This window comes from Ascaphus truei, chromosome 1 (assembly GCF_040206685.1).
Source record: "Ascaphus truei isolate aAscTru1 chromosome 1, aAscTru1.hap1, whole genome shotgun sequence".
Lineage (NCBI taxonomy): Eukaryota > Metazoa > Chordata > Amphibia > Anura > Ascaphidae > Ascaphus > Ascaphus truei.
Genome location: NC_134483.1, coordinates 443008692 through 443035826, shown reverse-complemented (window position 1 = coordinate 443035826; position 27135 = coordinate 443008692). Strand labels below are relative to the sequence as shown.

At 42.7% G+C, this 27135-nt stretch overlaps 1 protein-coding gene across 2 annotated transcripts in view; it reads right to left on the bottom strand.

Annotated features, from left to right (window-relative positions):
• The window catches only part of PRDM5 (PR/SET domain 5), a 191684-nt gene that overhangs the window by 33948 nt on the left and 130601 nt on the right, over positions 1-27135 (bottom strand). For both annotated transcript variants that reach the window (XM_075616179.1, XM_075616189.1), the window contains one exon: positions 21647-21732. In XM_075616179.1, the coding sequence (XP_075472294.1) occupies positions 21647-21732 (86 nt within the window). The remainder of the gene's footprint in view (positions 1-21646; positions 21733-27135) is intronic.

Below are 27135 nucleotides of genomic sequence, written 5' to 3'. Positions count from 1 at the left end.
AAAACAATGCCTTGATGTGACATGGAGGAATGTTAACATGCATGCAGCAACCCTTCCTAAATGTGATGCATACAATATGTACATGGCTGTCATGTCAAAAGTTTACTGACCCAAGTTATTTGGGAAGTCAAGCCATCCTACCCAGCAAGTGGACCACAGAATACTTTGGTTTTCATCAGGTATTTTTAAGCCACTGACGTGTGCATTACACTGAACAATTTGGGAGACAAAAGCGAAATAACATAAAAAGCAAAATAACACAAGTAAGGAGGATTATGTTTATGGCATTGGCTTTAGCTTAAGTTCTTGAGGTTCTTGTCTTTCTTGTGGATGAGGATAACTGTGGTATTGCTCGGAATTTTCTTATTCTTCAAGCGGCATGTCAATCATTTATAGCAATGATCTTCTCTACTTCTTCTCCAGCGCCTTTCAAGATTTCAGTTGTAATTCCATCTTCTCCAGCAGCCCTCCTATTCTTCATGGATTGTATTGCCTTTGCCACTTCTTCTGGAAGGATGCATAGTATATAATTGTTGGTTCCTTCTTGCTCTTACTCTGCTGGATTATGCCTTGTGTTATCTCTGTTCTTGTACACATTTCAAATTTATGATAAGTGCATGAATTTTGTCGATCCATTGTCTTGTTTGAGTGCGATGATTTGCTTCTTCCTAATCATAAATCACTGCTTTATCTTCTTTAAGCTTGTGTTATCTTCGAAAGTCTTCGTCATATCAGTTACATTTTCTTACATCATCATTATACACTTTTGGACCATCTTGCACAACTCTGTATATTCAATTCTTGTTTGTGAGTCATGGAATTGTTCCATTTCTTGTTGTTTCTTCAGTAACTGCTGTGTCTCATCTTATATTCTCTTATCCTGTGTTTTGTTACCAATTCCTCCAGTTTGTTGTGTGCTTTCAAACTACAACCTTCCTAAGTTCTTCATAATTATTTGTCAAATTGTCCCCATGCATTTCCAACAACCTAAAGCGATTTTTCAGCACTAGTTGAAATTATGTGTCGTTATTCTTGAGGTTCATGAAATTGTATATACGTACATACATACATACATGAAAATCAGCGCTGAATTTAAGTAGTGTGAATTGGTAAATAAACATCAATATTACAAAATACTACCTGTTGTCCCAAGTGGATATAACATAAACGTAAAAAATGTATAACCCATATATATATATATCAAAAATATCAATTCAGGCGATATATATAGAAAGTAGTCTTTGTCAGGAATATATAAAGTGCCCAAAAAGGATCTCATATGGCTTGAAAAGTGAGAATTCCATGGAGGGAGATGTAGCAGCTTCCATTGGACAAACCGCATCCAGAAGAGATATCTAAAAACAAAGCAAATCAGCTGATCGGTGTCCGCCTTTATGGTCGTGGCAGACACCATTTGCCAGACTATGTTATGGTTGGTGCATACCGTGGATGACAATGGGTCCCAATTTTTAATCTGGTCTGTAACTGTTTCATACGCCCATAATATATATTATCTTTAACTGTGCACACAATGTCTTGTATATAATGTATACCCTGCTCATTTATGTAACTGTATTTCTAAACATGTATTATTTGTCTTAACTCTGTGCCCAGGACATACTTGAAAACGAGAGGTAACTCTCAATCTATTACTTCCTGGTAAAATATTTTATAAAGAAATAAATCCTGCTTGTTTCTTGCGGCCTGATACTGAGGACGCTTTCCCATCCATACTTGTGACCAGGTTTTTCACCAAAGCGCAATTATAACTGTTTGTGAGTGCAATACATTTGTTTTTATCTCTTCCCTTTTTTATTTTAACACTGTAATGTACCATGCACTTCTTTGCTTTATATATAATATACAGTGGTCGACAAATCACCAAAAAATCTACTCGCCGAACCAAAAAAATCTACTCGCCACCTTGTACCACACGTGTGCTGCTTGGGCCAATAGGAGCTCGCCACGATGTTAAATCCACTCGCCCGGGGCGTGCAAATGTATAGGTTTGTCGAACACTGATAATATATATAATTTTTTTTATAAAGGTGCCAATCCCTTACATCTGTCCCATTAAATAAGTCTCTGCTTCCATGTTTAAAAAGCAGAACATGCTTTTTAGGGGCAAGATAATAACATTATATGTCATTAAACGTATATAGGCTTCTGTGGGCAATTGCCTCTTTAAATGTTTTGCTACAATGTACAGTAGTTCTTTAATATCTACTTGACCAGTGGAAAATACTTGGTACGATATTTAAAATCTTAAGAAAGCAAAATAAAAAAAAATATTACAACAGAGGATGAATGACATAATAACTAATACTTCTATTCTGAATTAAACCCTAGAAGCTGTAGACTAAATAATAGTCTGGCACAGCTACGGTGTGATGCTTCCATTATACACATGCATTTACTCCATTTGTGAAGGTCAAGCATTGAACGCTCCGTGCTGAGCGGAGACCAGAAAAGGAGCAAAAAGGTCATGACATTGCATATCACTTTCATGAAATCACAGATGAAATATTCAAAGAGCTCTGTTTTCTATGTTACAGCTATGCAATTTTTATATAGACTGGCAAGTGTGTATAATTGCAATAGTGAAATAATTGGCAATAACTTTTTGTAAGGGTGGTCCTCACTCAACGCGTCTTCCATTTAGAGCAGAACCATCAAAGTCTGCACTGGGTTCCCTACTGTGTGTACTCTTGGCAGCTGCTAGATCTAAATCAAACACTGGAATGCCTTTTCAGCAGTACTTAGTTAATGCTAATTTATTTTGAGTTGACACAGAAAGGATAACAATGTGCTGTATACTATCTTTTATTTTAAAGTGTTTAAGTTACTTTACAGTTTTTTATAAAATACAGGGTACGAAATAGGAGTCGTAGTAATTTTAAAATAAATATGTTACCCTGTTTGGATTGAGGGACGTACAGTTATAGTTTATATAAAGAAATCAAAGTATTATTACTCTCTACCTTCTCCTGTCATGTAAGTTCTAATAAGATGTAGAGTGGCTGTGTTCTGCCCAAAAGACCATGAAGCTGTGACTCAGTGTTACCTACACCTGAATATTGGTCAAGAATTGCTCATGTACACACACATTTGTGCTAGGCTAAACCAATAAGGACTGTGGTCCATATTTACTAACGGAACCCCCTTGTAAGTGCATGCAGCTGACACATACACTGCCCCCTGCCTGCATCCTCTCTTGTGTGCTCTGCAATAGGAAACTACAACTCCCAGCTTGCTTTGTTGCATCAGGGAGCCACATGTGGTGCAGGAGAATGTGACTTGTCATGGACAGGGCCTTAGCCAATGAGAATGGAGAGGCGGAATGGAGAGTGGAAATCTATAAGGGTCTCTGGCAGGACACGCAGGCAGTGTTTCCACTTCCTGGGAAATTTGATCTTCACTGGGATCAAATTTCAAACATCGGGAAATCGGGAACACTCGAAACCGTAAGTAACTTGCTGCCTTGCTGTGGAGAGCGGCTGAGCTCAGAGACAGGGAGGGAGGGACTAGGAGAGGACGTCACAGCCTCTCCTCCCCTTCGATGATGTGTGGGTGGGGTCTCTGCTGAGCTGCCTGCCTCACTGCCACTGACTGCTCAACAGTTGAGCACATTAAGGAAGTGATCCCCCATTGCCACTGCCCCCACCACTTGTCTCTCATCGCCCCCTCCACTGTCTCTCACTGCCCCCTCCCCTGTCCCTCACTGCCCCTCCCCTGTTCCTCACTGCCCCCTCCCCTGTCCCTCACTGCCCCCTCCTCTGTCCCTGCTGCCCCCTTCCCTGTCCATCACTGCCACCTCCCCTGTCCATCACGGCCCCAACCCGTCCCTCACTGCCCCTCCCCTGTCCCTCACTGCCCCCTCCCCTGTCCCACACTTCCCCCTTCCCTGTTCCTCACTGCCCCCTCCCCTGTCCCTCACTGCCCCCTCCTCTGTCCCTGCTGCCCCCTCCCGTCCCACACTCCCCCCTTCCCTCTCCCTCACTGCCCCCTCCCCTGTCCCTCACTGCTCCCTTCCCTGTCCGTCACTGCCCCCTTCCCTGTCCCTCACTGCCCCCTCCCATTTCCCTCACTGCCCCACCCCTGTCCATCACTGCCCTCTCCGCTGACCCTCACAGCCCCCTCTCCTGTCCCTCACTTCCCTCTCCTGTCCCTCACTGCCCCCAACCCTGTCCCTCACTGTCTCCTCCCCTGTCCCTCACTGCCCCCTCCACCGTCCCTCACTGCCCCCTCCACCGTGCCTCACTACACCCACCACCGTCCCTTCCTACTCACCACTACCTTCCCCCTCCCCTGTCCCTCACTGGCCTCTTGTCCCTAACTGCCCCCTTCCCGCCCACTCCCCTGTCCCTCACTGCCCCTTCCAACTCACCCCTACGTCTCCATCTCTCCCTCACCCCTACGTCTCCATCTCTCCCTAACCCCTCCCCTGTCCTTCACTACCCCCTCCTGTCCCTTACTGCCCCCTCCCCTGTCCCTCACTGCCCCTTCCCCTGTCCCTCACTGCCCCCTCCCCTGTCCCTCACTGCTCCATCCCCACCCCTTCCCCTGTCCCTCACTGCCCCTTCCCCTGTTCCTCCCGTCCCTCACTGCCCCCTCCCCTGTCCCTCACTGCTCCATCCCCGCCCCCTCCCGGTCCCTCACTGCTCCTTCCCACTACCTCCTCCCTCCCCTGTCCCTCACTGCCTCCTCCCCTGTCCCTCTCTGCCCCTTCCAACTCACCCCTCCCTCTGTCCCTCACCCCTCAGAAGACACCTTACAGTTCATTCACTAAAATGGACTGTAAAGGGCTATTTACTAAGTGATGATGGAAGGTGTCTCATGGAGTAACACTGCTGAGTAAATATGGTCCTGTATGAGTGAATAAGTGAAGTACAGAAGTAGAGGAATATGTCGTGTTTCATATTATGTATGGAGAAAAACATTATAATTCTTTTTGGGTATGTTCTTTTTTTATTTTATTTTTCACCAACTCTGACACTCCAAATGTTCTCATACTTACAGTATGAAAGAAAAAAATGCAGTTGCTTTCTATGGAATTATTTCCTTTGATATATATATCTATACATAGAAACCTGCAGGCACAATTAGTCCCTGTCCCATAGAGCTCACAAACCTAATTTGGTGTCTGAGTGACGGGGAGTTAACGTGACTTGCTCAAGGTCACAATACAAATTAACACTGGGATTGAAACTAAGTTCATCTGCTTCAAAGGAAGCAAAATTACCACCAAGATACTCCTTTAGCAAAGGGCAAAGGGGTAGCTCAGTAAATAGGCAGAATCACTAAGGTCCATTGTGGGCTTTAACAGTCATTGAGTTGAATGGCATTGTATGCCTGATCAGGTATGTTGACCCGCAACAAACCTCACTGAATCTCCCTCTAAATTTGATGTGGTGAGACTTTGATTGATGGACTCCCCTGTTCCGGCTATGTACAGCATATCTCCAATGTACAGTAAGAAATAATATTAATTTGCAAGAAAAAGGAGTTTGTATGTCTCACTATGGCCCATCTGAATATGATGTGAAGCATTGTTCTGTGTCATTATGGGGCATGACCTTCGGAAACAGAGTGGTGATTACCAGCTCTGTCATAACAAGTGATTCTTCTGCACCCACCATCATTTCTTGCTACCCCTAATTGCTGTACTTGTCCACGAGGAGTGAATGAGTGGATTTTGAGCCCTGATAATCATATTTTATAAAGACAGTACAAATGTTTCCTCGTGTGTTATTTTGATATATTCTGCTTCATCACTGCATCGAATGCTATTAAAAATGTGTGATTTTCTGTGTTTTAACAGGATTTGTTGTGTTATCATTGAGAACAATAAGGTTGTAACTTATTTTTTGGGGAGGGGGTGGTGAAAAGGCCATGCTTTGTTATAGCTGCTTATACAAATGGAGGATACAGTTATTACAAAAACGAGCTATTCACCATATATTTACTACGCCCTGATAAATCAATCATGGGGTTTTAACACTTGACCCAGTCTTGTTGCACCACCATGCTAAAGCAGAAATAAAGTTCTAGTGTAAGACGTGTCGAACAATAAAATATTGACACATTTCAGAGTCAATGCTAATGGATTTGTTTTGATCTTTGTATACATAACTGCTAGTGAATATGGCAATTACATTGACATTAAATTAACTGCATTTGGAAATAACAATCATTCATTTAATAAGCATTAGTGAACATTGTTGAATAGGACGTTGTTTAAATGGTTTTAAGTGTGCCAACATTCAACCCTATAATTTGAATCAGCGAAAAGTACACTTTAGATGGGTTTAAAGAATTGTAATTAAATAATATGTTGCCGTTTCTCCCCCCAAAAAAAACAGACGCTTTAGCTTTTCAACGTAATTCAAAGGGGTCTATCCAATAAAGTATATTATAGGCTAAAGCTGTTAAATTCCGGGCATTATTGAAATCTCTGCTCGCTGGTTAAAATTTTGGGCATTATCCAATCAGTAATGACCCAGCGTTTTTGGCACCCTGCCAAGTTTTTCAGCCAATCAGCTCTCCGTTCTCATTCACAAAGAGTGAGATCAGGGGGCATTGGACAGGAGGCAGCAAAAAGGCACTGACTCCTCCCCCACCCTGCCTGCAGAGAGCTCTGCACAGGAGAGTGAGGGGAAAGGTTTGTGTGTCTGTTGTGTGTTTTGTGGGTGTAAAGGAGGCCAGCAGAGTGTTTTATTGGTGTGTGTGTCTTCTGTTGGTGTGTGTTTTGTGGGTGTAGAGGGGGCAGCAGAGTCTGTTTTGTTGGTGTGTCTGCTCTGTGTGTTTTGTGGTGTAGAGGGTGGGGGACTGCAGTGTGTGTCTTCAGTGTGTATTTTGTGAATGGAGGAGGGGTGCAAGTATTTTGTTGGTGTGTGTTTGTGCACTGTGTGGGTTTACATTGGGGCTGGTGTGTGTTTTTGTGGATGTAGATGTGGCAGAGTTTGTTTTCTTGGTTTGTGTGTGTATCTGCAGTATCTGTTTTGTGGGTGCAGGGGGGGTGGAGGAGGGGTGCAGAGTGTTGTGTGTGTGTGTGTGTGTGTGTGTGTGTGTGCATTGTGTGAGTTTACAGGGGGGCTGCAGTGGATGTAGAGGAGGGGGCTGCTGGTGTGTATTTTGTGGATGTAGAGGGCGCAACAGTGTTTTATTGGTGTGTGTGTGTGTCTGCAGTGTGTGTTGTGAGTGTAGAGGGGGCATAGTGTGTGTGTGGTGTGTGTGTGTCAGTGGGTGGAGAAGGCCTGCAGAGTGTGTTTTGGTGTGTGTGTCTGCAGTTTTATGGGTTTACAGGGGGTTGATGTGTGTGTTTCTGTGTTTGAGGGTGTAGAGGGGGGGCTGCTGTGTGTGTGTTGTGTGTGCTTTGTGAGTGTAGAGGGTGGAGGAGGGCTGCAGAGTGTGTTTGTTTATAAATAGGGGGGGTTGCAGAGTGTATTTGTGTGTATAGAGGGGAAGGCCGCAGTGTGTGTGTGTGTGTGTGTGTGTGTGTGTGTGTGTGTGTGTGTGTGTGTGTGTGTGTGTGTGTGTGTGTGTGTGTGTGTGTGTGTGTGTGTGTGTGTGTGTGTAAATATATGTGTAAATATATGGAGGAGGTTGTGTGTATGTACAATTTCCTTTTAATAAACTTGCAGTAAAAGCATAAGAATGTAGACAATCATGCTGATAAAATCAATATGACTACAAAAGTGTATCTTTTTTATGAAATATTAAAAAAATAAAATAAAAAATAAGCCTACATTTAGCCTATAATAGTAATAATCCCCTCAGAACAGGGCATTACTGGCCAATAATGCCCTGGCTGGGTTAAAGTCCCTCGGCTTCGCGTCGGGCCTTCAACTCTTCCAGCCAGGGCATCATTATTGGCCAGTAATGCCCTGTTCTTCAGGGATTATTACTTAAATAATGCTGATTTGGCACTACCGCAAGGAAACTCCTATTAATTTGAATATGAGTTTCCGTGTGGTAGTGCCGAATATGAACTATTGCACATTATTGAAAAAGGCCCAATTTCTCCTTTCTCAATATTGAGTTAGATATTCAGTTTGCTTTATCAAAAAGGAGTTACATTCGACTATTTCAGCAATGTAAATAAGGCATTTCCTTTTCTGGAATGTTTTTAATTTTGATGTTAACTAGAAATACATTTTGTACCACTACAGTTCTAACTTTTTCTCACTACTATTCAAAGCACTGAATATCCACTGTAAATGTCTAACAAAAAAAATACTAATGTCTTAACTGGAGCATATCAATTTCCCAGTAAAAGTGACTTTCATCACTAGTGCTTTCAAAACCTCCTTTGGCTGTTATATTCATTCTTTCAGTACCACAGGCTAATATATGTTTTAGTTGTTAGGCAGCATTGCACAACAACAGAATGACTGATGTACTATTTACCAGGCACCCTTTGGTTGAACATACTTAGGGGCCTATGCAGAGAGCAGCGCTATTTCGAAATTCGCCATTTTATGGAGAAAATCGCGCAGAAAGCAGCAGAAAATGGCGAGTTCCGAAAAAGGCGCCAATTTTTCTTTTCTATTTGTAAAACTCGCCTCGCGGCTGGCGAGAACCTCAATCTCGCCAGTTTTAAAAATATCATAATGCAGAGAGGCGCGAACGGCATCTAGCGGCTGTTCGCGCCAATAAAATGGCGCAATTGTCTCCTTTTTGCCTCGCAAGAAAAAATTGGCAAGAAGCTGCCGCTCGCGGCCATTGCAATGGGAAAAAAAAGGCGCGAATTTGTTTTTACACGTTTCTGAAGCGCGCATCTCGCCAATTTAAACTCGCCACACGCATCCATGTTAAACATAGCAGAATTCGCACTTTTCTGCATATGGAGAATAAAACTCTCCAAAAAAGCTACTTTTTAATAAATTCGCCAATTTTAAAATTCGCTGCTCTCTGCATAGGCCCCTAAATGTGGTGTATTGCCCTCCGAGATGATTTTCAAAAAATGACAACATATTTCAGAATGTGTTTCTGATCATGCAATCAGAAGAAATGTAGATGCTGTAGAGAATTAGATTTAATCCCCTATTTCCCAGGACATGAAGTCCATATATGCCTGTTAGAAACAAGTTAAGCCTTTGTATTTGTAGGCAGTAGAAAAGGAAATAACTTATCAAGAGAGTCCATCAGAAACTCCCTTCCAGTTTCAGTCAGGAAATGTAGACCTCCTGAACAGTAAACAGATTGGGGGTCATCCATCAATAGCCAGGGAATAAGAAAAAGAGTTAGACTTCCTTAAATCTAAGGCAAGGTACTTATAAAGATTGACATACGGCAAGGAGAATACAGATTGTTGCAGTTTAGGATCTGTTTCACACTCTGACCCTCAATAAATGATCTTGATTTGTCTTAAGAGGAGTCAAGGGAAAGTCACTGAATTGTTCTTTACCATGACAGATCAAAATGTATGTGTGTCATTTGTACTTCCTTTACTCTACTAAAATTGAAAGTGAATGAAATGTTCATGCAGTAGAATAACTTAGACAACTTCCAACCACAGTATTAGTATTATTGCTGAAGTCTTCAGGATTTGGCAACATTAGTTGTTACTTGTTAAATTGGTTTTCACAGAGAATTTGAGCCGCTTTGAATAGCGAGCACTGACTGCTACTTTTAAAATATGATTTTTATTACACGTTATAACTAGATCTTTTATACACAAGATGTTTTCCATACATCAATATAACAATACTATGAATTATTTTGTAATGAAACCAGAAGAGAACAAATTTCCTTACTGTTAGTTTTCTCTCTCTGTCCCTACATGACAGTTGTATAATAATACTAATAGCATGTTCTTGTATAGCGCTGCTAGTTACGTAGCACTTTACAGATACATTTTGCAGGCACAGGTCCCTGCCCCATAGAGTTTACAATCTATGTTTTTTGGTGCCAGAGGCACAGGGAGATAAAGTGATTTGCCCAAGGTCACAAGGAGCCGACACCAGGAATTGAACCAGGCTCCCCTGCTTCAAACTCTCAGTGCCAGTCAGTGTCGTTACTCACTGAGCCACTCCTGTTCACACTAACAGGGATTTGGCCCCTCCTAATTTTGGGTAGGATCATCCTTCTAACTTTAAAAGGATTCTGTGACCCTCTCACTATAGTTATATACCTAGTCAAGCTGCATAGGTAACCAGAAAAAAACAAAACTATTACATCAAAAAGCAAACAAATTCTTCTCTTTTCCTTTCATTCCGTTTCAGGGAAAGTGCACTGCCATGGAGGGACACAGAGGAAAGAAAAAAAGTCCTTAGTTAGCTTTCTTTCGCTATCAGGGCCGCCAAGAGGGGGGAACAGAGGGTACGAGTGACCCGGGCCCGTTGAGTCAGGGGCCCCCGGCCGCTCGCAGCCGCCGCCGGGCCCACCGTGTGTCAGGAAAAAAAAAGTGTCAAAAAAAAAATGAGGAGAGGGGATCCAATCAGGGCCCTCCTCATGGGCGGGGAGTGGGACGGACTTACAAGTTAATATAAGCAACTGCACAGGCGGGAGAAGTGAGTTTGAATGTTCCCGGCTGTGCAGCTGCTTATTCACATACAACATAAACGTTAAGTACATTCTGACTTATCTGTACTGTGAGTGTGTGTGTCTCTGTATGTGCGTGTCTGTGGTTTTTTTGTCTGTCTGTGTAGTGTGTGTCCGTCCCGTTCAGACCCCCCACGGGCCCCATTACCGGCATCCACCTCACCTTCCCCTCACCCCTACCGGCATCCACCTTCCCCTCACCTCTACCGGCATCCACCTTCCCCTCACCCCTACCGGCATAAGCACTGTCCTCCACGCACCCTCCCCAGCCAGGGCCTCACCCCCACCGGCATCCACCTTCCCCTCACCCCTACCGGCATAAGCACTGTCCTCCACGCACCCTCCCCAGCCAGGGCCTCACCCCCACCGGCATCCACCTTCCCCTCACCCCTACCGGCATAAGCACTGTCCTCCACGCACCCTCCCCAGCCAGGGCCTCACCCCCACCGGCATCCACCTTCCACTTCCCCCCAGGCTGCCACACCTACCGGCATCATCCACCCCGGCATCCAGACCGGCAGACCATCCTCCGCGCCAGCCCTCACTCTATCTCCACTCCTACACGCAGTGTTTTGGGCCTAACGCACGCGCCCCTCCGCAGCCTCATCCAGCCAGCTCCTCGCTCCCCTTCCGGCATCCACCCCCCCCCACACCGGCATTCACCTCCCCCCACTGGCATCCACACCCTCCCCCCCCCAACCGGCATTCACCTCCCCCCACCGGCATCCACACCCTCCCCTCCCCCCCAACCGGCATCCACCTTCCCCTCACCCCTACCGGCATCTACCTCACGTTCCCCTCTCCCCTACCGGCATCAGCACTGTCCTCCACGCACCCTCTCCAGCCAGGGCCCCACCACCACTGGCATCCACCGCCCCTCCCCCCCCCACTGGCATCCACCATCCCGTCCCCCACACTGGCATCCACCTTCCACTTCCCCCTCAGGCCCCCACACCTACCGGCATCATTCAGCCCTCTGCGCCAGCCCTTACTCTCTGTCTCCACTCCTACAAGCAGCGTTTTGGGAGTAGCGCACGCGGCCCTCACCAGCTTCATCTAGCCAGCATCTTCCCCTACCGGCATCCACCTTCCCCCCCCTTCACCCCTACCAGCATCCACCTCCCCCCCACCCCTACCAGCATCCCCCTTCCCCCCCCACCCCTACCAGCATCCACCTTCCCCCCCCACCCCTACCAGCATCCACCTTCCCCCCCACCAGCATCCACCTTCCCCCCCACCAGCATCCACCTCCCCCCCACCAGCATCCACCTCCCCCCCACCCCTACCAGCATCCACCTTCCCCCCCGCCCCTACCAGAATCCACCTTCCCCCCCCACCCCTACCAGCATCCACCTTCCCCCCCCACCCCTACCAGCATCCACCTCCCCCCCCACCCCTACCAGCATCCACCTTCCCCCCCCACCCCTACCAGCATCCACCTGTCCCCCCACCCCTACAAGCATCCACCTCCCCCCCCCACACCCCTGCCAGCATCCACCTTCCCCCGCACACCTACCGGCATCCACTGGACCCGGCCTGATCATCCACAAGGTAAGTCTTTTTTTATATGTATTGGGGGAAGTTTTATATGTATTGGGGGGCTTAGGGGAATTTTTATATGTATTGGGGGAAGTTTTATATGTATTGGGGGGCTTGGGGGAATTTTTATATGTATTGGGGAGGATTGTTTATTTTTGTGATGTGTGTGTGTGTGTGTATATATATATACTGTGTATATATATATATATATATATATATATATATATATATATATATATATATATATATAAAACACAACAAAAGAAAAAATTGGCGCCAACCTAGCACTATATGTAATACCCTCTAAAAGATATATGTAAGACCTATATTGTGCACAGTGAAAAAAAAAAATATATATACAGCTAATGCAATAAAACAATATAAAACATACAAAGTAGAACAACAAAAAGAAAATGTCCAGAAAAATATATATTAAAAAATACAAATCCTAAAAAATACTCCAATTGCTATCCAAGAGAGTCTCTGCAGCCCGAGTGAAGTAAAAATATATACATATACATACATACACACACATATTCCTAGTAAGATATATAAGTATTGTTTTTTTTTATATGTATTGGGTAGGTGGGTTTATTGTATGCATTTGGGTGGGGGGAGGTTGTATACATTTAGGGGGTGGGGATTTTTTTAAATGTATTTGGGGGTGGGAAGTTTTTTGGTATATATCTTGTGGGAGTGGAGGGAATGAGTGAGCGTTGGGTAATTGATGGAGGGAGAGGATAGAGCGGGTGAGTGAGGAAAAGAGGGAGAAGAGTGAAACGCAGGGGAGAGAAATATATGCGATGGGGGAGAGTGAGAGGAGGTGAGACGGAAGCGAGAGAAATACATGGGAGGGAAAGAGAGGGGGCTCTTGAGGTGTGAAATGGGGGGCAGCGGACAATACTGCCGACACGGGGGGGCCCTGCTTAAAATGTTTGTCCCGGGCCCCACGATTTCTGTTGGCGGCCCTGTTCGCTATCATTCCCCATTCTGACAGTGCACACTAATGGGGATGTCCCCAAGCAGTACCTCTAACTAGGGTGGAAGCCATTCGGAATGACTGGGTGCAGTACTTTTCTGCAAAACTTAGGCACAGTGGAAGAAAAAATATCCAATTTATAGTGTCTTATGAAAGTATTTATTGAAGCCCATGTAGCTGCTTTGCAAATATCTTCAGAAGATATGCTCTGCTTGCCCATGAGATGTGCTCTGTTGTGCTCTGTTGTCCCATGAAGCTGCCATGGCTCTTGCAGAATGTGCTTCATTTTTAATGGACATTCCATTTGTTTTACCTTGTAAGCCTCTTCAATACAAAGTTTAATCCATCTTGCTATTGAAGATACTGAGGCGGCATAACTCTCCTTTTTATGAAGAAAAGAACAAATAACCTTTCTGATACTCTATGGGGGAGATGTATCAACATAAAGAAAGTGCAAATAGAAGTTTGTATTGCCGGATTGCTCCCTTTTCTGCTTGCATTTGTGTCAAATGTATGAAAGTGCTTCTTACATCTGACGCAAATTGATGGCAAGGAAAGTTTTACGCCACCTCTAACCTGGCAAATTCTTTTGACACAACTACAAGATACAAAAATGACGCAGAGTTTTCTACATCTCATTATAACCTTTGCATCATGTAACTCCTTCCTAACACCTCCTATTGTCACTTCCCAAATCGTAAGGTCACGCAAACGGCGCAAAACTTAAAGTAAAGACCTTGATACATTGACCCAAAGAGATGCAAGATGAAAATGACGCAATTTGCATACATTTTGCTCCAAATATGCTATGATACATCACCTGCCTATATCTTTCCGTGTGGTTAACGTAATGAGACAATGTATTAACCATATTCAGACAGTGAAGCTCTATTTGTTTTCCTCCCTTGGAATTGGGACCTGAAAGATCAATTATTTATTGGTTTATATAGAATGACGAGACCACTTTTGGTTGAAATTGTGGTACTGTCTGCATGACAATTTTGTCCTTATGTACTGTACATTTATCAGACAAATGGCTAAGAGTTTTTCTGACTGCCATTACCTCGGCCAGAAGAATTGTTGAGCTTAAAGCTTTATCCTGCAGAGCTGCATATTTTAGTATACAGTAGCAGGGGTTCAAAGGGAACATTAACTAGTTCTTCCAGCACTAGATTAAGATCCCTAGCCGGAACCAGAGACCGTATTCTGGGCCTCAGTTTTCCCACTGAATTTATGAAGCCTTTGATTTACTTCTGAATTGCAAGTGACATTTCAAAGAATATACCCAGTGCTACTGATACATGGATTTTAAAGGAATTCAGACTCGGAACCTTACCTTATCCATGTTGCAGGAAATTTAATATATTATGAATTTAAATTGTTGCTGGATCTAATGCTTGCGATACACACCATTTATGGAATGGGATACAGTCTGTAGTATATTCTTGATGTTGATTGTGATCTGGTGCCTACTAATAAGGTTTTAATCACTTGCTGTGAAAAGCTCGTTATTCCCAAATGCTGCCTCTTGCTCTCCAGGCTTTTAAAGCTAGCAGAGTCACATTGGAATGTCTGAATGGGCCCCGAAAATTAAGATTTGGAAGAATGGGGAGCTTCCAGGGAGCGTCTGTTACACTCTTACAAGGTCTGTAAAGCAGTATCTTCTTCACCAAAATGGAACTATTACGATGGCTTTCACCTTCTCCATGGCGATCCTGGTGAGGGCCCTCTGAATCACCGGTAAAAGAGGAATAAATAGGAGATGGAAATTCCACGAAATTTGCATAGCTTCCAGGTAGGTTGCCTTCTTGTCTCTGAATCGGGAGCTTAATACTGTTAGTTTCCTATTGCTGCCTGTTGCCATGAGATCGACATCTGGCAACCCCCATTTGTTTACTATTTGGTCAAAGATTTCAAAGTTTGAAAAGTTAATTGATTTCCCTGCAATATGAACTGCCCTAAAGATGAGGATATTCCGCCTTCCGATTTTTATAAAGATTTGCTAAGTCTTCTTTTAATGAAAGCAGAGAAGAAAAAAAGAAAGAAAGAAAAAGTGTCCTTTTTTCTTCTCTGCTCACATTTGGAGGGTCGTGGAACGCCCTCCTTGACTCTGGCTGCTGAACTTAAGTATACCTATATTGAACTCTTTAATCTTCCTCTATTTACACATTTGTGTTGTATTTACACTTGCTTTTTTTTGTTTATTTAATTATTTTAGGATAGTGAGTAGTGCTACTTTTTCTGCTTTCTTTTAATGAAAGGAGCATAATCTGACCTTCCGTCATGTCAGGACATGGCCCCTCAAGTGGGGATCCGCCATCTTGCGGGTACGCACAGTCGGCATATTGCCGGCGCCTAACTTGTTCAGGTTCAGCCTTGTCTTCTTTCCCACTTTAAGGGGCATCTTCAGGGTTTTTATGCATTAATCTTTCCTGTTCTTGTTGGGTGAATATGCCCAGTTACGGCATAAAGTGTGTTTGGCACGATAGTCTGAAGCAGAGCTATAGTGTCAGACAGCCATAGTGCCCTGCGCCTCACATGCGCCCCAGGATCTGTGTCTATTTTGTTCACTGTGACATGGTAGTCTACATCAGGCTTCCATTTTAGGCTGAACTGTGACTTTCAGGTTGTATATAGTGGTAGTGATAGAAATGAAATGTCTTTAATGTTTTATGTTGGGACAATGGAGAACATAAGGAGGGTAACAGATCTCTACTGTTGGCAATTTTGATTGCGTTTTTGTTTGTCTTTTTATTTTTTTATTTATAGCAGCCTGGGAGGCCTCTTTAAGTCCTGTTTATCAGGTCTGAGGGGGGAAGGAGTCTTTTTGTAGTCTCTTTCCGACCCCCACCCAGTCTCTTCCTCCGCCTGCAATCCTGTGGGTGGTTGAGTATCTCAGTGATAGTTGTCCGGGGGCTCCTGTCACCCCGTTCGTCCCACTCTCCCAGGTACCTGTCTGGCCTGTTAGTGGTGATTCCCTATGCACTCTGCTCTCCTCCTCACGGCATACTAAAGCAGTCTTGGCTGCCATCTTGGAATGGTCTGGTTGTGCGGGATGAAATGCGTTTGGCGGGGCCTGTTTGTGCACCAGACCTGGAGGCGCACCACAAGGACTGACCACACGCCTCCTGGTTCCTCCTGGCAGGCCCCACGGAGCTCTGGGGACCCAGAGTCTGCCGACCGTGCCTGGCATCAACACGCCGTGGATGTGTGGACTCCGATACCCATCAGCCACATGGCCACTCTTTCAGTGGCTGCAACCTCTTCTCGTGGGACCAGCCACCCGCTCTCCACTCTTTCAGTCACGTGTTGCACTGTTCTATTTTGTTAGTAGGCCTCGACACCTACCGGAGACCCAGGTGGATGACTTCTCCTACACAGCAGGAACTTGGGAGGTAACCAGGGACGTTAGGCTGCTATGCAGGGTATCCCGGCAGACACGTGAGGCTTTTTATTTTTCCCTTTTGGGGTGGCAGGGGGGGGGCGAACAACGACCTAGGCTGGGCCTTTTTAGTCTGAGTGGAGGGTGTATTTTTCCCAGACCGCTGCCTTTTCTGCTTATGGTTTAGACTTTGCAGATCCGCACGGCGTGGTTTGGACGATATGAGGGGTTGCGGGGGGGGGGGGGGGGGTAAATCTGTGTCTAGACCTCAAGGCCGACCTCGTGGTTAGTATTTGTTAGGTCCCAAAACCAAACTCTGCACATAATAGGCTGGTCTGGGTTGAGATTTTTTGTGGGATCAGTATGATATTATCATTTGTCTTCTGGTATTATACATTTTTATTGTTTTCGGGCATTAAAATCTTATGATGGCTAAAGATTAGGGTCCGTCTAATGAGGAGCTCTAGTTCATTACGTCCACCTTCTCCAGGTTCCAAGCCACACCTTACCATTTTGTTTTTTCAATTAAATGCTCAATTTTTTTAAGCTCTGTTTCAATGCAAAAAAAGAGATTTTATACAAAGTAGTCAGATTAACTAGAGAGGTACCTTTATTTAATTTGCAATCAAAGAGATCTTGCAGATACTCTCAACAGTAATTCAATGCAGGACAAAAAGTACAAACAACAGATTATTAATTCATGTACTAAAAAGCAAGGGGGTTTGTGGACAGCACAGGCGGGAAGGAGGGATTTAAATTCATGTAACCACCTGTGTTGATTTGGAACATGCTGCACTTTTGAATGTCATTCAAATGTCTACTTCTTTCTTCTGGCAGATAGTTGTTAGGAATAAAGGTCCATGTTGACTTTTATGATGGCGAGTGATAAAGTAACTGAGTTAACTAAAATCAAAGAGCTTCAAGCTTTTGCAATTCTTTGGGTTTTCAACAGCAGATCAATTTATGATATGATGCTGACGAAAGAACTGTTTAATGGTTGTAACAAAAGGCGAATGCTTGACAAACAAATGCTGCATTAGGAAATCAACTTAAAATGAGGACAAATGTGTTTTAGCGAAGGTTGTAATAAATGAAAGCTCTTAAGGCCACTATAGATAACCCACATGTATATTGACTGATGTAATAGGGTGTCCAAGCAAAAGCAAGATTAGTGTCTTAAGCACAAATTAAAATGTATTGATATGTGTCTTTAGAACACTGCTTCAATGTACTGTACACACCTTAAACATTATCCTAACCAGTTCCCCCTGGATAGGTTAATTCTCATTAGTGTGCGCAGCAAATGTTACAAGAATTAGAGGTTGGTGCAAACCATATTTTTCACTATACTTGTAATTATCTATTCTTCATATGCCAAAACATTACAAAAAAACTATTTTGAATATTACTTTTATTAAAGTCAGCTTATTCTTGGCTTAGTGTCATTTAACCGCTTTCAGTACAGATATATGTGCCTATCATGTGTTTTGAAGCCAACTGCTACTTGCTCAGTAAAATGGGACTGATAAGGTTGAATTTGTGCAAAATATTTTAATGAGCTGATACTGTATGTCTAGCATCTACTGTATGGTGGGTTCCTGCACTTGGAAAATGTAAGCCCCCAGCAAGATTGCATTTTAGACATGCAAATAAGCATTTGTTGACTCTGTCCACTGCATTGTTAATCTGTTTTTAATCCCAAAACATACTCGAAAATATCTCTCAGTACAAATTGACATGAATTAAAATGTCCAATTAAATATACTTTTCAAATCAACACCTAAAAAGCACTGACATATTATGAACATTTACTTATTCCATCACAAAGTACTAATTTAACACTTTTCATTGAAGAAAAAATAAACTGTCTGTCAAAAACCTAAAAAGACATCATATAAAGAAGTACTGACTGAATTAATTCAAACCTCACATCTAATATGCACGTAACTGACAACAAATAGATTGAGATATACATTTTTACACAGTTTGAACCCTTAAACTAACAATCCCTAGGCTTCGCAATGATATCTGCCATGCTGAACCTGAGGGAGCTGTCCTTTCCAAAGTTAACTAATAGAAGTAAAATGTACTATGGTTTAAATGCTGTGATTGACACTGTAAATCAGAGATGTACAGGCACTTGAAGTAAAAAAAAAAAGAACCTATTGTCACAGAAAGTAAATAAGTAGATGGGTGGAGAGCGAGTACAAGTGTGGCGGGCCTACGGCACAGGGAGGACTACGGTGCAGGTGGGCCTGGCCTGTCGCTCCTAGAAGGTGGGAGCAGGCATAACCTGTGTGCCTTTTGCTGAGTCCATACGGAATATTGTGCTGCAGGTGCTGTGTGCCAATGAGAGGCAACCCTATCTAAAGCGTAAAAATGCCCTTATACCATGTATATAGGGTTGCCAGGTGGCTTCTCCAAAAATAGTGGACACAATGGTTAAAGGTGCGATGCGCTCGAGACACACACACACACACACACACACACACACACACACACACACACACACACACACCCCTATCCGCTCGATGCGGTTTACTTCTCTCCTTGGCCCTAACTCCAGGCTCCTGATACCTCCTCCTGATAGGTGCTGTTGGGTAATGCAGCCAAATCAGGATGGAGGTAGCTGCCCTGCCCCTAGCAACCACCCTGCTTTCTCCCAGCTCAGGGAAATCCCGCGGCCCCCCTAGCCGGTCAGGTCACATGTCCAGAGGTACATGTCCAGTATTACCTCTAATTTTTTACTGGACTGTGTGTCCAAATACAGGACAGTCCGGTTCAATACTGTACACCTGGCAATGCTACATGTATAGAAGAGGTATCAATTTAATATTTGTAAAAATACATTCATCACTGATTTGCATTTCATATCAACGACAACAAAAAAAGGTGATCAAAATGTAACATACAATAAAAAGATTACATAATAAAAAGAAAACTACTTTATTGCACAAACTAACAGCCAGAAGAGCATATACAATTTGTAAATTGGTACCAGCACTTGAAGAATTCAGTTTTAATTCCATTGCTATTCTATTGCTAGTTCTATTAAAGAACTTAAACAAATTATTTTATTCCTGTTTCCCAGACACTACAATTACAATTGCAAGCTTCTCTGGCCAGGGACTCATTTTATGTACACTGTAGTTCGATAATAGAACAAAATAAATAAATTGAAGCTAACTTAAGGTAGTGGTAAATTAACCTAATGTTAACCCTATACTAAATGAGAGATACTACGGCCACTATTTTTGGATATTATTAGCTTAATGGATTTGAGTTATACTCTGGGACGATAAGGTCCATGCCTATTTTAGGTAACCTAACGTTATTTGCCCTAATTTAACACAGCTTGGTGCATCTGGCCAAATGGTTTCTGTTTTACTGACTTATTTGAACTTTCATTTTCTATTAAATAATTAAAGAAAATGTATGTGTGTTTTATGCATTCTACTAAATGTTTTCATTGGATCATTAAAAAACAACGTTAGCTGGTTTAGTACAAACTACAGGATACATTTATATCCCATGTAATCAAACCAGTGATGCATAACTTTCTACAATTCTTTGATGATTCTATTGCTTTTTTGTTGGTTTTACAACAGCGGTTTTCAACTTCTGTATTTCCAGGCGTGGTGTATCAAAAATCTCCCAGCTGCAAATAATCGTAACCACATTTATCACAGAACTTGGTTTAAAATAGCGAAATCATTTTTCCCTGATAACATTTGGTACAGTATCCTTGTCTTAGTTTTGCACCAGGGAAATCAGAATATAGACCATCCCTCTCAAGTTTTAAATGAACAATTATCACCACTTCTATGTAAAAGCATTGTGTTTATATAACATAGGGAACCTGTAGAAGTCAATTTGGAGCAAAACAGACCCAAAGAAAAGAAAGCGTGTCAATCTTCTGTCTGCTCCATTTTACGCTATTTGCATCCACCTGTTATTTGAAGAGTGCTATGATTTGAAGAGTTACATGATGGGCTGCATTAAATTCTGCCCCTCTATTCATTTTTTCTCTCTCTATAATCTGCATCAAAAGTCTTTATAACTCAAATACTTTCTAAAATCCGGACAACTGCAAACATAAAATCAGAGGAGTGCGTTGGTAAAGTGATTGAATTTTGTAGTACAAATTGTAGTACCGTAGCAAGTGAGTGTAGAAAAAATGTCAGCCAAATACCCTGCTGTGCCACAGATATTGACAGGGAATTAATTTTTCAGGTTAAGTAGCTAAAAGTCCATCAACACTATTTATTTATTTAAATCACATAAGTTTTTGCTCATGACTTCCCAGTTGGATATTTCAGACATGAAAGCTTTTATGGGGATAATTCTTACTCAGAAATCATTATTGGCCCCTACAGTGCCTTACAACTGATTATCTTCACGGTCATCCTTACTGTTCTCAATACATCTCCAAAAAACAATATACTGTATACTATCTTGATTATTATTATTATTATTATTAATATTAAAAGGAAAATTAAGAATGAAAAAACACAATACTATACTTAGGTACATAGTGTTCAAATTCAAAGTTGATTTTTTTTTTTAGCTTTACATAGCTCCAGTTTTAAAAACGTAAAAAAAACACGTTGCAATGGATAATTGATAGTTGACGGTAAAAAAACGAATTCAGTGGGGTTCCGTGTCTAGGCCTGCTGTGACCTATTTTTCAGACACTGCATTTCGTTGCACTGCTTGTTTGATTGTAATCTTAACCAGATTCAAATTAAAGGGAACCGAAGCGTGAATTTTTCAGGGAGGAATTGTGTAAAAGACTACACACATCATAGTGAGTGTTGGTTACAAAGAAAAACTCCATACTTCAATGCAAGATATTATACAGAGAAACTAGGTGGACCATGGGACCAGTATGTCTGCACTGCTTTGTAAATACTCTATGCGTGGTACTATGCTATGCAACACCTTCAAGACATGCTTGCCTTTGGCCCACATACTGTAAATGTTTGTTTCGCTCTTCTCACCATTTCCACCCGGGAAAAAAGAGAAAATAGCCCCGTAACATTTGTAAATAATTTACAGCACAAATTAGGCTATGCTTTACTTGAGCACCTGAACATTTGATAATAGCGGGCCAGCACAAATGTTCTCCCTCACATACAATGAAACAGAGGATCAGACTTCTTTAGTGCAACTTGATTTTTCGTGAGTTGATCATTTCTTACCCTTGTGTGTGTTCGAATATGCATCTTTAATCCGTCATTCTTGCTGAAAGCCTTGTCACAGTAAGGACACTGGTAGGGGCGCTCACCTGCAAATAAGATAAGCATCACATTTACAATGTGTAACCGAGGGGTGGAAAACACTGCCCTAACATCATCAAGAAAGCACAACATGACTATGTCAAAGAGAGGCACATTCTTCTAGTCTAATGTTCATGTTCCTGAGAAAAGTGCGAAAAAGAGAGGAGAGATCTGAGAATTCAAAAACTTCACATAAAGACCAAAAGAATGCATCTGCAACATGCTGGGCTGGATCAAAGCACCACTTTTAGCTGCCTTATGGTTTCTTACATATGAATGCATGCTGAGATATGCAAAGCAAAAATGACAGTCCTGTTAACAAGTGAATTATGACCCATTTTGTAGTGGCTGGTTGGTTTTCGGTTTGCTGCTTTGATACACACTAATCTTAAAGAGTGCTAACATCAGTACACATCTGCTCAGCATTTATACCATCTGGATCGCAACCATCACATTTAATTACTATAATCAATTTCTCCTTCTGCACTGTATTTAGCTAACAATATGCTTGCTGGGTAGATGATCAGAATAAAAATGCACAACAAAAGAAAAATGAAACCTACAATGTTCTCTTCCATTTATTTTCTTAAATTAGTAAATGATAAATATTTTTGACAAATCATTCCTGAAATATTATCTTTCTACTAAAGTTTTTTTTAATACTTTTTCATATATTTAAAAAATGGTTTCTTTCCCAAGCACTGGCTTTTCTGTTTTACTGTACTTCTTAAAACAATTTGTGATAAACTGTGCTTTGCATCTTTAAAATTATTGTTGCATTCGGGACGTGCTTTGCCAATATTCAAACAATCAAATTCCTTCATGCCGTTTTCAGAACTGAAACATTATCAGTGTTTAAAGTGGATACTGCTTGGTATAGGGGGTTCTCTTCTTTGGAAATCCCTCACAGTTGTGGCTGATTGTGTTCCATTATTATCTCATTTGTGTGTTTGTAGAGAACTGATGTGGCTGATCCAGTGCCCGAGTTGCAGAAGAGTTTACCGGTGGTCGTAAATTGTTAATTCAGTCTACTATGTATTGATTCTGCCAATCATGGCGTTTCTACCTCCTTTTGTCGTAGAATTTAGAAATCTTGAGATTCTCACATCAGTGTTGCTCTGTCTGGGGCAGCCCTGGGTAATAGTCTCCCACGCTTTGATGTTGCACTTCTTCATCTTAGCTTTGAGGACATCCTGGAAACACTTTCTCTGCCCTCCTCTTGAGCCTATGCCATGACTAAATAGGGAGAATAAAAACTTGTTCCGGAAGTTTGGAGTCAGGCATCCAGATGACCCAGCGAAGTTGATGTTGGAGGATCATTTCTTCAATGCATAAGGTGTTAGCTTGCGAGAGGACGCCAATGTTGATGTGTCTGTCTTCCGACTGTATTTAAAGGATCTTTCGTTGGCAGTGTTGGTGGTTCTTTTCCAGCAACTTGAGGTTTCTCCCGTATGTTGTCAACATCTTCATTAGGTATGATGGGGATCACCACTGCCTGATAAACCATAAGCTTCTTGCGACCTTTGAACAGCTGTTCCTCAGGTGACTGAAGGCTGCACTAGCATGTGAGGTGATGTTCAATGTATTTGTCAATGTGAGATTTCTGTGAGGGATGGAATGGAAAATGCTCAACATTCTCCAGAGTCTTACCATGAATCAGAAATACTGAAGCCGACGACTGCTCATTGGAAGCTTGTTGGAGGGCCTTAGTCCTCCTAGTGAGCATCGTCCATATTTTCTCGTATACAGATGCAGCGGCCATTATTCAATCGTTTACTGAATCGTTTTTTGAGATTTGCCCGAAATTCTCTCAAAATTTGCCTCAGCAGACGATTGGCCCATCGGATTAACACAGCAGGGGTCCCTGCTGTGTTAATCCTACTGGGGTCTACTCTAACTGTGCGCCTCTAACAGGCGATCGCGGGTTTTTTATTTAAAATCTAACACTACAGTATTGTAGCAGGGGGTATCCGGAGCTGAACCACATTAATTTTAGGACCGGGGACCCCCTACTTCCAAATATACAGACCCCGTTATGGGGTGCCGGTATCTCCGCCATATAAAAATCCTGTGGGTCATGTGACTGTGGGATTTTCACATTGAAGGAGATATCCCATAATGGGGCCTGTATCTCGGGAAGTAGGAGGTCCCCGAGGCTGAAATCAACTTTGTTCAGCTCAGGAGATACCCTGCTCCCACACAATAGTATCAAACACCCCCTCTTCCCCCCCAATAAAAAATCATTACCTTAGCAGATAGCTACAATGGTAAGAAGCTGCTTACATTTTATTTTTATTTATAGTGTGCGTGAACTGGACAAAGTTGATTTCAGCCTCTGGGTACTTCCCGAGTTCCAGGCCCCGGTATGGGGTGCCGGTATCCCCACCATGTTAAAATCCACATGGGATCTAAACAAAGCAGAGGGATACAGGCACCCCATACTGGGGCCTGTATCTCGGGAAGTACGGGGTCCCAGAGGCTGAAATCAACTTTGTCCAGTTCAGGAGACCCCCTGCTCACACACACTATAAATAAAAATGATTTATCGGGAATTTAAATTATTTATCGGGTGGTTCCCGCGGTTGTCCAGTGGCCTCCAGGTGGACCCCACGGGTGTCCGGGGGCCTCCATGTTGCTGGCCTGTAGTATCAATCCTGAGCATAAAAAAAAATGCAATACAAGCATACCCCGGTTTAAGGACACTCACTTTAAGTACACCCGCGAGTAAGTACATCTTGCTCAATAGGCAAACGTCAGCTCACGCATGCGCCAGTCAGCACGTCCTGAACAGCAATACCGGCTCCCTACTTGTACCGAAGGTGTGCGCAAGCGGGGAGACTATTGAGCCTGCTACAAATGCGTTATTTACATCAGTTATGCACGTATATGACGATTGCAGTTCAGTACATGCATCGATAAGTGGGAAAAAGGTAGTGCTTCACTTTAAGTACATTTTCACTTTACATACATGCTCCGGTCCCATTGTGTACAATAATGTGGGGTATGCCTGTACAGTACCTTCAAATAAATACACCTCCTCTCCCCCCCCCCCCCAATAATACAGTACAGTAATGGGCAAAATTATTATTATCCAGATATGGATAATAGTGCATTTGCCCATTTCAAATAAAACATAAATCAACAGCATAAAGTAAATTAAACAGGCACTTACCCCAGAATGAAGGCTGTCCTCATCCTCATGACCGTCCTTGTCCTCCGTGGGCATTAACAGCAACAGCACAATAAAAAAATACAATCTAATGGCCCCTAATCCCTTAATCAACTTAGCGGTTAGTTACCACTACAGTAATTAAGGGGTTAACCCACCCTCCACCACTGACCATCTACCCTACCCGGGGATACCACCCCCGCTACCCATTAATTGGCACTGTGTTAAAGCATGCCCATATAATATGAGCATGCATTAACACTATAGCAATAAATGGGAAAGTTAAAAAAAACAGGCCCAAAATAAAACACAGTATTACATAGAAAATAAAATCCCAGTAAAAATGGCAAAAAAAATAAAAAATTTGATTGGCATGGTGGCACTCTTATGCCCTGTGGGCATGAGCTGCCACTATGCAAGTCAACATGCACCCTGCCAATCTTAAAAACAAGCCTCTAATAAAAAACACATTCAATTTAAAACACAAAAAAGGTCAAAAAAACATTGATTGGCAAGGTGGCACTCCCATGCCCTGTGGGCATGAGCTGCCACCATGACAGGCAATATATGGTACAACCTGCCAGTCACCAAAACAACCCTAACAAAAACTACAATCAATTTAAAATACAAAAAGGCCCAAAAAAACCTTGATTGGCAAGGTGGCACTCCAATGCCCTGTGGGCATGAGCTACCACCATGCCAGGCAGCATGCATCCTCTCAATCTCAAAAACAAGCCTTTAAAAAACAAAACACATTGCATTTGTATTTTAAAATGCCCCCAAAAACAATAGATTGGCATGGTGGCACTCCCCTGCCCTGTGGGCATGAGCTTCCACTATGCCAGGCAACATGCATCCTGCCAATTTAAAACACATTCAATCTAAAACACAAAAAAGGCCAAAATTTCAATTGATTGGCAAGGTGGCAATCCCATGCCGGTGGGCATGAGTTGCCACTATGCCAGGCAATGGACAACCTGGAAAAAATAAAAACATGCATAAAATAAAAACCCATTACATTTACTGAAATATAAAAAGGCCACAAAACACATTGATTGGCAAGGTGGCACACCCATGCCCTGTGGGCATGAGCTGCCACTATGCCAGTTAATGGACAACCTGTGAAAAATAAAAACATGCATAAAATAAAAACCACATTAAATTTACTGAAATATAATGCATGTTGCCTGGCATATTGGCAGTTCATGCCCACAGGGCATGAGAGTGCCACCATGCCAATCAATTGTTTTTTGTTTTTTTTGCATTTTTAAGATTAAAATTGATTGTGTTTTTTATTAGAGGCTTGAATTTAAGATTGGCAGGGTGTATGTTGCCTGACATAGTGGCAGCTCATGCCCACAGGGCATGGGAGAGCCACCATGCCAATCCCCCCCAAAATTGGGGCATTTTTAATGGATTTTCTATGTAATACTGTGCTTTATTTTGGGCCTGTTTTTTTTTCGCTTTCCAATTTATTGGTATAGTGTTAAAGCATGCCCATATTATATGGGCATGCTTTAACACTGTGCCAATCAATGGGTAGCAGGGGTGGTGTCCCCAGGTAGGGTAGGTGGTCAGCGGTGGAGGGTGGGTTAACCCCTTAATTACTGTAGCGGTAACTAACCGCTAAGTTGATGAAGGGGTTAGGGGCCATGTATGTATTAATTGCATTTGTTGGCTAGTGTTTTTATTTAGTGAATTAGGGTGTTTCGGTGTTTTGAAATGTTTTATTATTGTGTCTTTTGTGCATTAATGTATTTTGACTAGGTGCCCATTGAGTGCTATAGTGGCTTATCATGCCCATATTATTATATGGGTATGATGTACCACTATGACACTCAATGGGTACAGGGTGGGTATAGTGGATCCGGGGTGGGAGGTTAGGCCTCCCGGGTGGGTAGTGGGGCAGGGTAGATTAACCCCTTAATTACTATAGCGGTTATTAACCGCTAAGGTGATTAAGGGGCTAGGGGCCATTATAATGTATTTATTATGTATGCTTTCTGGCAACGGAGGACAGGGACCTGCAGTAAGCGGACGAGGACGCCCTTCATATTGGCAGGGGTAAGTAGAACGGTTTTTATTTACTTTATTTATGCTTGGTAATGTTGTAATTAATAATAGGCAAATAATCTATTATCCATATCTGGTTAATAGTTATTTTGCCCATTACTGTACTGTATGTGTTTGGTGGTGGTGGTGGGGGGGTGCTGTATTTATTGAAATGTAGGCCATGTTTTAT